The sequence below is a fragment of the Talpa europaea genome, assembly GCF_964194135.1.
Source record: "Talpa europaea genome assembly, chromosome: 15".
NCBI lineage: Eukaryota > Metazoa > Chordata > Mammalia > Eulipotyphla > Talpidae > Talpa > Talpa europaea.
In genome coordinates this window covers 67,912,509-67,926,707 of record NC_140083.1, presented here as the reverse complement: position 1 = coordinate 67,926,707, position 14,199 = coordinate 67,912,509, and the positions used below count along the sequence as shown (strand labels likewise).

Sequence of the window (14,199 nt, the reverse complement as noted above, 5' to 3'; positions counted from 1 at the left end):
TAATTTCTTCTTTGATCTCCTCATTAGTCCAATGGTCTTCCAGTAGTGTGGTTTTTAATCTCCATGAGGTAGGAAAGTTCCTTGCCTTCTTTTTATGGTTTATTTCTAGTTTGATGCCTTCATGGTCAGAAAAGATGGTTGATATGATTTCAATCTTGGTGTATCTGTTGATGTTTGTCTTGTGCCCAGTATGTGATCGATCCTGGAGAATGATCCGTGTGCGCTTGAGAAAAATGTGTACCCCGTTTTTTGGGGGTTTAGTGTTCTATAGATGTCTGTTAAGCCCAATTGCTCTAGGTCCTTATTTAGAGCTTTGGTTTCTTTACTTATTTTTTGTCTTGTTGATCTATCCATTGTTGATAGTGGTGTGTTGAAGTCTCCCACTACGTATGTGTTTTCTCTGATGTCTGTTTTCAGAGAGGACAACAGTTGTCTGATATATTTTGGTGCTCCTTCGTTTGGTGAGTATATGTTAATGAGTGTTATTTCTTCTTGAAGTATTGTCCCCTTGATCATAATGTAGTGACCATTGGGGTCTCTTTTTATCTTTTTGAGTTTGAAATCTGTTTTATCTGATATAAGTATAGCTGTTCCTGCTTTCTTTTTTGGTCCATTTGCTTGTAGGATTGTTTTCCATCCTTTAACTTTGAGCCTATTTTTATCTTTTGTAGCTAAATGTGTTTCCTGGAGACAGCAAAAGGTTGGGTTTTGTTTCTTAATCCAGGCTGCAACTCTGTGTCTTTTTATTGAAGAGTTTAGTCCATTTACATTTAGAGTTAATATTGATATGTTAACATCTGTATTTGCCATTGTGTTTGTCTTTCCTTTGATTTTATTTATTTATTCTTTTAATAACTTTTTTTTTTTTGGCCTTCTTTCATTGTTATTCATCCCTCTGAGGTTCTGGCTTTAGGACTCCTTGTAGTATTTTTTGGAGTGGGGGTTTAGTTGCGATGAAATTCCGGAGTTTTGTTTGTCTGGGAAGGTCCATATTCTTTCTTCAAAGAGGAAGGAGAGCTTTGCGGGATAGAGTATTCTTGGTTGGCATCTGTTTTCTTGGAGTCTGTTGACTATGTCCCTCCACTCTCTCCTTGCCCTTAGTGTTTCTTCGGAGAAGTCTGATGTCAGCCTGATTGGTTTTCCTTTGAATGTTATCTGTTTCTTCCCTCTTGCCAGCTTCATTATTTTTTCCTTGTCCTGGATTCTTGGGAGCTTTACTATTATGTGTCTTGCTGTATTTTTCCTTTCATCGTGGAAGTTTGGTGTTCTTCTTGCTTCTTGTATATCAATTTTCAGCTCCTTCGTCACATTTGGGAAGTTCTCTTCAATTATCTCTTTGAATATTTTCTCTGTTCCTACATCTCTCTCCTTTCCTTCTGGTATTCCTATAACTCTTATATTTCCTTTCCTCATGGAGTCAGATAGTTCCCGAAATCTTTCTTCGTTCTTTTTCCTTCGTACTTCTCTTTCCTTTTCTGTTTTGGTTCTTTTTATTTCTGTGTCTTCAAGATTACTTATTCGTTCTTCCATTTCATCTATTCTGCTTTCATTGCTTTTCCCAGAATTCTTTAGTTCTTCCATTAATTCTTTGATCTCCTGCATTTCTTTTACTTCCCTCTTTAGGGACTCAATTTCTTTCTTCTGACCATTGTTTTCCCTCACTAGGGACTCAATTGCATTCTTCTGATCATTGATTATTTTTCCCTTATCATTGTTTTCCTTTATGACTTCTGTCAGTTTTTTAATCACGGCAATTTTAAATTCTCTTTCTGGAAGGCTCAGAAATTCTTCCAAGTTATTGTCGTTGCAATCTGGGGGCTGGCTTTCTTTTTGTGGTGTGCTTTTTCTCTGGAGAGTTGCTAGGTTGCGTGTGGTTCTTCTCCTCCCTACTGTCTGTTTTCTAATTTGCCGTATACGTTGGGACACTGTGTTGTTGGGACTGGCCGGCATCTTGGGTGGGCTTCTCTGTTCCCCTCTGGTTCCTCCAGCAGTCATCTGTCAGTTTCAAGCAGTCTTTACTGGAGAAAGGTCCCTGTTCTAAAATGCCGATGTGGGGACACACTCCCCTGTGCGCCTGGTCTGCCCCAGCGGTGGGTTCCTGCTCCCCTCTGGGCTTGGACTGCAGGCCAGAGGGGGTCTGGCGTGGGCGAACTTCCCCCGCTCACCTCTGGCTCCTGAGGAAGCCTTCTGCAGGTAGTCTTTACTGAAGAAATGTCCCTGTTCTAAAATGGTGATGTGGGACACACTCCCTGCGCGTCTGGTCTCAGGCACACTCTTCTGCGTGCCTGGTCTGCCCCGGCTGTGGGTGCTCGCTCTCCCTGTGGGCTCAGACTACTTGTTCGGAAGGGGCCCGGTGTGGGCTAACTCCCCAGCTGGCCACTAGCGCCTTCAGGAGCCTCTGCTGGCTTCAAGTCGCTAGGTGGCGCCAGAGATCTCTCCTAGAGCCCTTGGGGAGCTGATTTTCCACCCCGTGGGACAGGGAGCAGAGCGGGGATGGTAGGGTACACCTCAACGGCTTTGGGGTGCTGTGTCTGCCTTGTGCCCCACCGTCGTGGGGAACCCACGCCCCTAATTTCATGCCCCGGGTCTCAGTTCCAAAGCCCTCAGTTCCAGGACGCGGGCTGTAGCCCAGATCAGTGGCGCGGGAATGGCGCCTTTTGAATCCCGCTCCCCTGCCTGGGCGCCTTGTTCCTGCTCACTCAGGGAGGGCCTCCCCCGTCTCCCCGCAAGCCTAGGTCGCAGGCTCGGGGACCTGGGCAGCTGCGATCCGATCCGGATCCTCGCCGCTTTCCGCGCAAGCTTACCGGGCGGCCGGGGCTGTGTGCTGGTGCTGGTCTCCTCCTGGGGGGCGGGGCTCTCTTTAATGGCGCCTGGAGCTCACCTCCGCGGCGGATCCTGCAGGGTTCGCCTCAGCTCCCGTTCACGGGGTGTGGTGGCTGAAATAGTTCCTTTCCACTCACAGTCCCGCTTGCTGCGTCCTTTGTTCTTGTTGGCCGTTTTGGTTTGTTGTTTTCCTCCTCTCTGCGGTCGGAGAGTGCCGCCTCTGTGGGCGGGGGAGGGGAGCAGGGTTCTGCGCTTCCCTCCCTTCTCGTCCTCTTTTATGGCCACTTTCTTCTTTGTGCAGTTTGCTGGAGTCGTCCGTTTATCTTCCGTGTCCCAGTTCTCACTGGGACCTGCCGCTTTTCCTCCCTATTAACTTTTTTTAATGGGAGATCTTACTCGCAGTGTCTCCTCGCCGCCATGTTGCTCCGCCCCTCTCCCATTCCCAGTGTCTTAATGGCTTTGGTCTGGAGTGGAGGTGGTGTCCCCAAAACTTGTATGGTGTTTGCTCAGGACATCCTTTCCCCCTAAAACCCACTCAGGAATCCCTAATGCTATGGCACCCCCTTTCTTACTACACAAACCAACCTTCCCTTCATAATCCTGGTCTCCCACCTCTAGCCATGGGACAGGACTCTCCCAAGGAGATGGGGATGCGCTTTTTACTAACTAGTTGCTGAACGTGGGAAGGTTCAACCCCTGAAACATGTGCTTTGTCTGGGAGATGTTAGAGATGTCCGGCCTCTGCTGACACCCAGGCCCAGTGAATTTCAGCCCACAGTTTAACAAGATCTCTAGGTGACTTGTCCTCATATTAAAGTGCTAGAACCACAGAAGTAAGAAACACATCTTCATGGTCAGTTACTTTAGGCTTTTATTCAAAAGTCCCCCTGGACACTTGTGTGTGTGTGTGTGTTTGTGTGTGTGTGTAGCAGGGTGAGTTTGGGGGGGTAAAAAGGGAGGGGGAGGAGAGAGTGATGAACATTGGCGCAGAATGTCCAGAGTTTGCTTTGATGTCTATCTGCACATTTGAGGGATCTCATGCTGATCCTCATCCTGAGGTTAACAAACTTAAGGACCGATTTCCTATAAATGTTTGTGTTAGAAAAGAAAGGAGGCCAAGAGTATCTGACAGAAGTGGGCTTTATTGAAAGTCCTGAGTTGACAACTCTCTGCAGGCCAAGAATTGGGCTGCAGAATGGGAGTGCAGGTCTTCTTGGGGTTAGGCTACTGTGGAGTTTTTTAGTGCATGAGGGCAGAGGTAGGCGTGGTCCCTTCTGCCTGGAGGGGCTGTGCTAGGATTTAGTGCCAGGAGCAGGGATCTCTCCTGCTAGGAGGGTCTGCTGGAGTATTTACTGCTGTCAGCTTATCTCTAGTTTAGCTTATCTCTGGTGCCTGGGGCCGCTGGGCACTGGGTCAGTGATGGGCCTAACTATGGGCCTATGTGTGCTCTGATCAGTTTGATTTGCAGAAACTTCAGTTTCACTTTTACTTTGGTTCCTGAAGTCAACAAAAGAGACTCCTCCCCCTAAGAGATCCTGCCTCGGGAGGGGTTAAGTTGCAGGAACACAGACTGCTTCAGCATACCTCAGGTCCACAGATCTCAACCCAGCAGAGCCATCCTTTCATCTTGAAAATGGCGGCTGTGTTCTAGGAGGTATTCAAAATTCGTCCATACTTTTGTCTTCCAGTCCCTGCTTAACAGCGCTCCTGCAAACAGAATGGCAAAGTCTTTGCATTCTATGCTGGAAATGGCGAACCAAGATGCTACCTTCAGAAATGACAGAGACCCAGGAGGATCAGGTAAGGTATGAGTCATAAAATTTACAACAACAACAACAAAAAGAGAGAGAGAGAGAGAGAGAGAGAGAGAGAGAGAGAAGGGGAAGGTTTCTTTCTGATGGGACTCCTTAAGGAAGCCTCATTTCAGGAGTCTTAGGGAAGCTGCATTTCAGCACCTCATTGTCATTCTCCTTAGCAGGAGATTTGTCCTGAGGGAATATTGGTGCAGGAGAGATTTGGGATGTCATTTTTATACCAATTATTATATTGTTGTTTATGATATTGCTGTGTACGTACTTACACATTTCTGGGGCAGGATTTATAAACAGTAAATGGATTACAAGAGGATAAAGGGGAAATGCTTTGTGTTTATATTGTTAATCCTCCTGTTTTCCCCACATTCCTGGCAATTTGTACCTTAGCAAGTCACATTATGATGTTAAATAACAGGTCATTTATATCCCAGAAGGTTGGCAAACTTGAACTCCAGCGACACACACACACACACACACACACACCAACAGAAGGTGTATGCAACAACTGTATTTTTGGTGTATACATCCTTTGTAATTTATAAACAGATGTAGGGGTGTGGGGGTGGGAGACTGTGGGAGACTGCTCTCAACAGCAAATTCTTAAGCATTTTTAGTTTATAGAAAATTTGATGAGAAAAGAGGAAGAACATAAAGTGTGTTTGTACCTCAGTCTAGCAGTTAGGATACATTTTACTGAAACTTTATCTTTTGCTTTTTCATATTAAAAAAAAATATATATACACACATATGCATGTATATATATATTTTTTCTTCTTTCTGTTATAGGACAGGGAGAGGGGCAGCCCAAACCCTGCTCCTTCCTTCCTCAGTCTCTTCTGCAGCTTTTCCTCTCCCTGCTCAGCTCCACCCTCCCTTGGGTGGGGCAAGGAACCTGGAACTTCCCCCTTTCCTGGGGACCACCCTGTTACATTTCTTTTTCCCCTTCCCCTGAATTTGATTGTTTTACTTGGTCAAACAAGACTCATATTTAATTAAAAAGGAATTTTAATATTTGCAATTATGTTGTTAAGTCCAGAGTTTACAAAACTGAACTATTTGACCAATCAGAATAGGTACACATTGCAAAAGCTGTTTTGAAATCCCAAGAGTGTTTTGTAAAGTAGCTCAACTCTTTGGACTCTCACTGTAAAATTTAAATCAGGCTAGTAATATGGTCCATTTCTTTGTTCTTCTGGGAGATAATTCCTAATACTGATTTTTCCAACTAGAAAATTGAAGATGATTATATTCAGAGCGTGTTGTGCTTTAATGTGAGAGAAACAGAAACATGGAGGGGTGCTAGCAGGGACACAGAATTAGAAAGGGGAAGAGAAAGAGGAAATAGAGCTTGATGCAATGGAGGATGTGAAATATAGGAAAATACAAAAGCAAAGAAGGGGGGCTTTTGGTAGATGAATAAGAGGGGCATATTTATTGGGGAGACATAAGGGAAGATGCTCATGTCACCCTTCTAGCATTCCAAAAGTCATGAGTTCAGGGTTTTTAAGACAGCTCTGCTGTAGTGTAGAACCAGAGAGAACAAAGGTTGAGCCAAATCCAGACATCATCGTCTCCTCCTAATCTAGTGCAACCCTACTTTTCTGATTCCCTGACTACAACTGAAGCTAAGTCTCCCTGTTACTGTGAAGATAGTCATGGAGATGAAGTGAGGAAAATTTGTAATGTTTGAAAGAGAGTCCACAGGAGCTTGTTTTCTGTGACAGATTTGTCTGATTTTATTTTTGTGTTGAGGTAATGCTGACTTACAATACTGTGTATGATTTAGAAATACAGGTTCACAGGTCTTTTCAAAAACAGAGCTTAGGCTTCATTTGCATCATCAGGGAACTGCTGGTGTTAGGGGGAAATGATGTCCTGAGTTAATCCCATATAGGCTTTGTGGACCCCACCCCCACTCCAGACTAAAGCCATCAAGACATTGGGAAAGACAAATCCCATCACCACCAAAGGGAGGGTGGCTGGGACCTGAGGGTGGAGTTGGGCAGCCAGGTTGGATATAAAAACCAAACACATGGGCCTTGGGCTCTCTCTCTGGCTCGCGATCGCTCGCCTCCTGGCTTCACCGCTCCAGGCTGGCGGCCAACTCTGAGAGCGCCATTTTGGGATTCCTGATCGGCTGATCGGGTAGGACTCATTTAAAACTTTGTCTCCCACTTTTCTCCCAGAGCTGTACATTTCCTCATTTCCCCTTCCCTTGTAAATAAACCTTTTATTAACCTTTCACGTGTGCCTGCAGTAGAGCATGGATAAGTCCTTTTAAGCGCGCGGGTGAGGACCCACAGTCAGGCACCCTGTTTTGTATCAGGGCTGCTCTACAACATGATGAACTGACATCTCTTCTAGAAACACTTTTATTTCTTTCCACTCTCTTTTCCTTTTATTTCTTTTTCTTGCCCATGGCTATTAGTGGGATATTCAGCAAACTGTTTAATTGGATTGGGGGACCACATCCCTGCCTGGTTTCTGATCTGTGGAGGAAAGAGTTTGCTCTTCACTACCAGCTGTGCCTTTTCTGCTGATGGCTTTTATCAGGTGTAGGAAAGTCTTTCTACACTTGATCTTAGCCAAAAGGCCGAGAAGCGATGTAGGAAAGTCTTTCTGTTCCTAGTTTTTAGGAATTGTTATGGATGAATGTTAAATTTTCACAGGCTTTTTCTGCTATTACTGAGATGATCATGTACTTTCTTTAATTCTGTTAATATGATGAATGCCACTGATTTATTTTCGAAAGCTTCACTTAGTACTTCTAACCAGATCTCTTCATTCTGGAGGTACATCTGGATTAATTGTATGTTTCTTTTTTAACCCTCATTTCTATGCATTTTGTTTCTCGCTTTCTCTTAAATAATTCTTCCAACCAGTGGAAGAAGTTTGTAGGGGGAAATAATTCAGTTCCTCTTATCTCTGCCCTCTGGAGACTATGGACAACATTTATGAAGCAGGACAATTTTTTTTTTTTTATTTTTTAAATAATTTTTTTATTTTTTTTTAAAAGACTTTTAAAAAAGTTTATTTATATAAGCACTAGGGTATAGGCCAGAGGCGCGGGAGGGTGAGAGAATTCACCAGAGACAGAGCGGGGAACAGAGCAGGCAGAAGGACTGAAATACGCTACTGAGGGGAGCAGTGGGCGAGACAGGAGAGGTCTGAAGCAGGACCATTTGTGAAAGGAGTTGGCAATAAGAAAATTGAGGCACAGACCTTAGAGAATGCTTCTCTGGTAAATTTAAGTTTTCTTTGTAAGGCCTTCATGAGATTATAATTATGACATTTGTATTCTATAGGTGAAAGATGTTGTCAAAGTAAGCAGCTAACCTCTGCCATCAGTGTCATCTGTGTTGTACTTCTAACTGCAGTGATTGTACTTTCTGTTCTTTTGGCAGGTAAGTTGCTTGTTCCCCAAACCTTATTATGTTATGTAGTGGCAGGATGGCCATAGTGCAGGTTATCTATGATCTGGCAGACAGGATAAAGGAGAAGTCCTGGGGCCCTTGGTGGCTTTCTCAGGCGTTTATTGAGCTTTACATGTAGTGTGGCAAACAGGTACACGGCAGGCCTGCATGCGGGGGAGAGGGGGAGCAAGAGCCTTCAGGCCTCCAAGCCCCCAGCAAGTCTTCACTCTGGGCTTCTCTCTCTCACTTCTAGCTTTCTTTCTCCTCCTTTCTCTCCTGCCACTCTCTTGCTTCTCTCTGTGACTATCTCAATACTCCTCCCATGGCCCACAGAAGTAAATAAGACAGCTTGCAACAATTTAACTGCTGCAGGTACCCCATCAGGCAGGGCAATCCTAATGGTGGGAGGGCAGAAAAACCTGAAAAACCATTTACCCTACAGGGTATTACAAGACAGGGTAGAATCAGCACAACCGTTCAGGGCAATCTTGCGGAAATCTAGGTAAGAGATGATGATAGCTTAGACCTGAGGTTGACAATGGAGGTGGACCAGGGCGGTCAGATTCTGGATATTTTGAAAGGTGAGACAACAGTATTCCATATTAGATTTGATATGAAGTTTTAAGAGGAGAAAAAGTTAAAGACAACTCTAAGGATTTTCTCCTGAGCCAATGGGAAGAATGTAGATGCCAGCCCTGATGAAAGAAAGGCTGTGAGTTAAGGTGTTTCATCTATGAAGCTATTTCCTGACATGTCCCATTCAGGTTTGCATTTTATTATTTCACTCAGGTCAAATCTCTGAGTTTCTGACATGTACTTATGCAGAATGACAGTGCACAGAAGTATAGGAGTACTGCGTGCTTAACAAAAATCCCAATGTATATAGAGGCAATAGGTGCTTAGCATTTCTTGAAACACTTATTCAGGAAGAAATGATTTATCAATATTACTAAGTCACTGATACGTGTATTCTGATTTCATTAGTGATCTTCCAAAGCTTTTTATTCCTGCAACTCTAGAATATGACCTAAACATTTTAGAAAACTAAATATCCATTGACCAAGTTTTGTGTTATCATCTAACATCTTTTGTCAGAGGTTTAAATAGTTGCAAAAGATGTAAATATCCAACACATTGTAGATACTGACATTTAAAAATTAACCTGTTATATTGGAGTCGAAGTTCTGTTGTGATCTGCCACCCACTATTATCCATTTAAAAACATACATGAGCAAATCCATGCTTAATCTTGGAAAATTTTACTTTGTTTTCTTCAAACAATTGTTTATATATTATATTTCTACTATAGCGTTTTATCACAGTATATTATGTAAGTAATTGCTTACCTTTAAATATAAAGGGGAAATAAAAGTTTTCTGTGGTATTCAATATTTCAAACGAAGTATCCTTTTACTTACTACACCTTCCAAGGAGCAATGTGTGGTTTTTTTAATGATGTGAGAGGAGGAGAAGGTGAAGTTATGAAACAAAAATGTCCATTCTTTCTGGACTACACTGTGGCTGGTTTCAGAATGTGTAGGGAGGGCCAAGATATTTTTATTCATATTCAACAGAAATACATGTAAAACAGAAAACTACAGGAAGTCCTACATTGTATTTTTGGTGCCAAAATTATTTTTTAAATTTTGTTATGTTTTGTCTACTGGGACATTTTGTATCCCCCAAGAAATGCAGCACAGTAACATCTATAACAGGTAAGAAGTGTCCAGAGGTTGAAGGGCTAATATTAAGGAAGATGTAGAAAAACAGAATCTGCAAGATGCAGGCAGCATGTACTGGGGTTTACCTTTTGGAGAAATTAGGTTGGAATCATTTATAAAATGCATTACTGTAGAATTTGATTAGCTTGAAACAATTAGTGCCCACATACCCCTCAGGAAGTAAGGAGCACAGGATCCCACTTGGAGACTACTGGACTGTTTACTGTTGTTCTTAGGGTAAGGCACTTACTAATGAGTTGGGAAAGTGACAATCGAAACCCCTACTTCAGAAGTGACCTGAGGATGTGAAGTGGGACAGTAAATAAAAAGGATGAGAACAGTTACTAATTAACAATTTATTGTTACAATCTAACTTTTAGCAAGAAAGGAAATGCCAGCCTTGGAGCAGCCTGTGTATACAGCCTGCCCAGAAGGATGGATTGGATTTGGAAGCAAGTGTTTTTATTTTTCGGACAACATAGGAAATTGGACCTTCAGCCAGCTCTTCTGTGCTTCAGAAAAAGCCAACCTTGTGCAGATTGAAACGCTGAAGGAAATGGTGAGGATTGTTTTTGGAGCATGTTCTTTGCTAGATACCTAGTTCCTGGGAGGGGGAGGCTGCATGGGGTGAAGGCTGAAGGAGAAGGACGGATCCTATTCCAGGGCCTCCCTGGTGGCGCAGAGGTTAAGCGCTGGGTTGCGAAGCTGCCCGCAGCCTCTGCAGCGCTGGTTTGATCCCCGGCTGCTCCCCGGCCACCGGAGGAGGGTCCCACATGGCGCGCAGACCTCTCCTGCCGCCCATGCTCCCCTCAGCAGTGTACTTGAGTCCTGCTGCCTGCTCTGCTCCCCGCTCTGGCTCTGGTGAATTCTCTCACCCTCCCGCACTTCTGACTGTACCCAGTGCTTGGATAAATAAATAAATAAATAAATAAATAAATAAATAAATAAATCTTTAAAAAAAAATCCTATTCCAGGTGAACTTGAGAGTATTGTGTGTGCCTAGCTTGGTGGTACTCTCTGCTTGGTACCCTGTGAGATATTTTAGAACCATTCTTTCATGGACTCCTCATCATTAACCTACAAGATTAGATGTATTGTTGCCATTGTACAGAGAAGTATGGTTATCATAGAATTTATCATCCAAATAGGGTATTATGGGGACTGAGGGTGATATTCATACTTTCCTAGAACAATTGTCATTACCTGCATCTATCCCAGCCCAGCAGGGGTGGATGGTGACTATAAAGTATTTTGGATCAGAGACAGAGAATGAGTTGGGGGGCTGAGAACTAGGGACTAGTCTAACTCCAAAGTCTTAACTTCGCCATGATGCCATGCTGCCATTTAAAAAGAGAAGGCTGTAGGGAGGAGAGACCAAAGAGTAATAGGAGAGAAACATGATTTTCACTTTGTATGATTTTTTTATAATAGAATTTCCTGGAAAGATACAAAGGCCTTTTTGACCACTGGATAGGCCTTAGTAGAGAGTCGCCAAATCACAGCTGGAAGTGGGCAGGCAACGCTGGATACAATATCACGTACGTTTGGGGACTTGACTTTCTGCTGTGCTTATGTGTGGCTATGTATGAGAATTGTGTTTATGAGAGAGCAAACTTAAGATCATGGAAAACTCATTGTACTAGGAGGGTAAGAGATGCACATCATTTTTTTTGTCCTTCCATCTATTAGCTGTGGCTTTAAAAAACTTAATTTATTTTGATTTTCATTGAAATCTTTAATATGATGATGACTTTGAACATGGTTCTTATACTTTGAGGCAATGATTTAAATGTTTCTCTGCTGGAATCTTTAGAATGTAGAAAGGATAAATGAGGCACAGCAGGAATTCTAAATTACTAGATAGCCACAAAGAATAGTTGCCATCTATCACAAAAGGAAAGTCATCAGAGAAATGATGGGAATGTTTCCTAAAGTTTTATCAGTGTCAAGAACTAGGGAACAGTTCCACAAATTGTGACCATTTTAGTGGAGCAGATAAAACATAGGAGCCAAATCACTTCCATCAATCACAGCTATGCCATCTTAAGAACTGACTAGTAAAACTAGAAAGCTGACCCTAGATCTCAGGCCTGCAGCAGGGGAGGGGGAAAATGGGGGTCAAAACAGGGAGGGAAGGACACAAGGGAGTGTGGTGATGGTGCTCAGGTGCTGTGGTGGCGGGAGAAGTACAGGGACTACGCCTGAGGGGAGAAATCAAAGTGTACAAAAATGTGTACAAAAATGTGTACAATTAGTGTACAAAAATGAACAACAATGTAAAAAAATAAACAGCAACAAAAAATTGATGTACGTAAATATTTTTATTTTCACACTTTTATGAAACAGTTTTGGAAAATATTATTCACTAAAAGCTATTGATGGAAACAGTTCATTTGCTGCAACAGCAAGTCCTAGTTAAATACCTTATCAGCAACATACCTGGACTTGGTACAGATGCATGATAGATGTGATAGAAAGTCACGTACCTTGACAATGTAAAGTGAACTAAATACAGAAATGGTGCTTTTCAATACACCTAGAGTAGGTGTTGTAAGTGGAGGAATGAATGTAGATGTTCAACATATGGATATTTAATGATGTTTTGGGTTTTAGGTTTGACATCAGCGGAGATGGGGAGTGTGCCTACCTGAGTCACAATGGAGTCAGAAGTGACAGGATCTATACAGATAAGAAATGGATTTGTAGTAAGCCAAATAATTACATTGACAAGTGCCAAACTAGTTTAAATTCTTCATAGAGAATTTCCCAACCATTTATGAGAAACTGCATTGTATTTTGTTACTTGTGTTGTATTTTCATTTCTTAGTCTATCAAAACTATTGCCTGTAGGCATTCATAATATGCACTGACAGGCATAATTTGCTATATGCAGTTGCTGAGTCATAGCTTATTCTACCAAAAATACTACCACTATGCATCAGACTATGTGTAGGCAACCAATATGCAAACTACCATAAGGTGGTATAATACAGGGATTGGTAGAACATGAATCTAACTTAAGTAGGTATTTTGGTATGAATTGATACTGATATTTTGAAACCAGAATATAATTAATATCTATGAATTCTACCTCTTATGGTCAGATGTAAAACCTTCCCTATATAAACAGTCTGACATGGAGAACCATAAAAATGACCATGCTAACTGAAGCCATGCAAAATCATTTTAATATTTAATGAGAAAAATTATAGTTGACCTGTGACCTTTGAATAAATTCCAAATTCTGTCACAAATATATAGTGAAATTTAAAAAGACTAAAAATATTTTTTACTGTGTTTTAAAACACCAGAAACATACTTACCTGGCAGGGGAGATACCATGATCACGAACATGGTTTTCCCAGGGTGAGGCTTATCCATTGCACTCTGGATGTGCTAACGCTGCGATTTCCCCAAATGTGGGAGACTCGACTGCATGATTTGTGGTAGTGGGGGACTGTGTTCACACTCTCCCCTGAAAAAAAGAAACAAAAAAAGAAAACAGCAGAAACAGTTTAATTGTGTGTTTATGTTTTAAATTACAATATGCTAAATAACTATGATACCTTTAAAGGATATTCTTTAAAGGATATTCTTTATCCTTTATTAGATTTAAAATTCTTCTTTTATCCCAGATTACGTGATGGATAGTTACTTGAGCACTTTTAGCATTCAAAATTCAATCAGCACTGTGAACATACTATTGACAAACAAAAGGTCTTAAATTTCTATAGGTTCAGCTACACTGTACTGATGAGTCCCAAAAAGGACGAAATAGCACTTTACAATGTGATTTTTCTCTTCTGTATTTTCATTTCTCCCTTTTTATTGGTATATTACTCCATCTTCTTGTAATTATTTGAAATTTTATTATATGTGGTTTTTTTTAACAGATTTATTATCTATATTTTATACACATTTTATTATATTGTATGTATTTTATTGTATTAACCAATATATTGTATGTTTTTAAAATGTCAGATTTAAATCTTTTTCTTGGTGAGTAGTAAGTGAACTTTTTTTAATACTCATAATACCCTTTGCCTTACAATCCATTTTATCTTGGACTTTTTTTTTTTTTTAAGATTTATTTATTTATGCATACAAGAACTGGGGTATGGGCCAGGGATGTGGGGGGTGAGAGGATTCACCAGAGACAGAATGGGGAGCAGAACAGGCAGACTGATTGAAATATACTGCTAAGGGGAGCCGTGGGCAAGTCAGGAGAGGTCTGCTGCACCATGTGCGTATCCCCCTGGCTGGTGCTATAGAGGCTGTGGATAGCTTCACAGTGCTGTGCTTAACCCCTTGTGCCATCAGGGAAGCCCTCATTTGGACTTTCTATGTTCACTTTGTTCACTTCAAGTTCACTCCTGTTTCCTGGGAGACCAGCACAGTGTCTCAAAGACTATGTTCAAAACTAGCCTG

General features: G+C 41.9%; 1 protein-coding gene across 1 annotated transcript in view; it reads left to right on the top strand.

Moving 5' to 3' along the window:
* Nucleotides 1–4,571: 4,571 nt before the first annotated feature.
* The window catches only part of CLEC2D (C-type lectin domain family 2 member D), a gene marked incomplete at both ends in the record, with an annotated part of 41,851 nt that continues 32,223 nt past the window's right edge, over nt 4,572–14,199 (top strand). The window contains 3 exons of the mRNA XM_084256068.1: nt 4,572–4,623; nt 7,943–8,041; nt 10,152–10,330. Coding sequence (XP_084112194.1) covers nt 4,572–4,623; nt 7,943–8,041; nt 10,152–10,330 — 330 coding nt within the window. The remainder of the gene's footprint in view (nt 4,624–7,942; nt 8,042–10,151; nt 10,331–14,199) is intronic.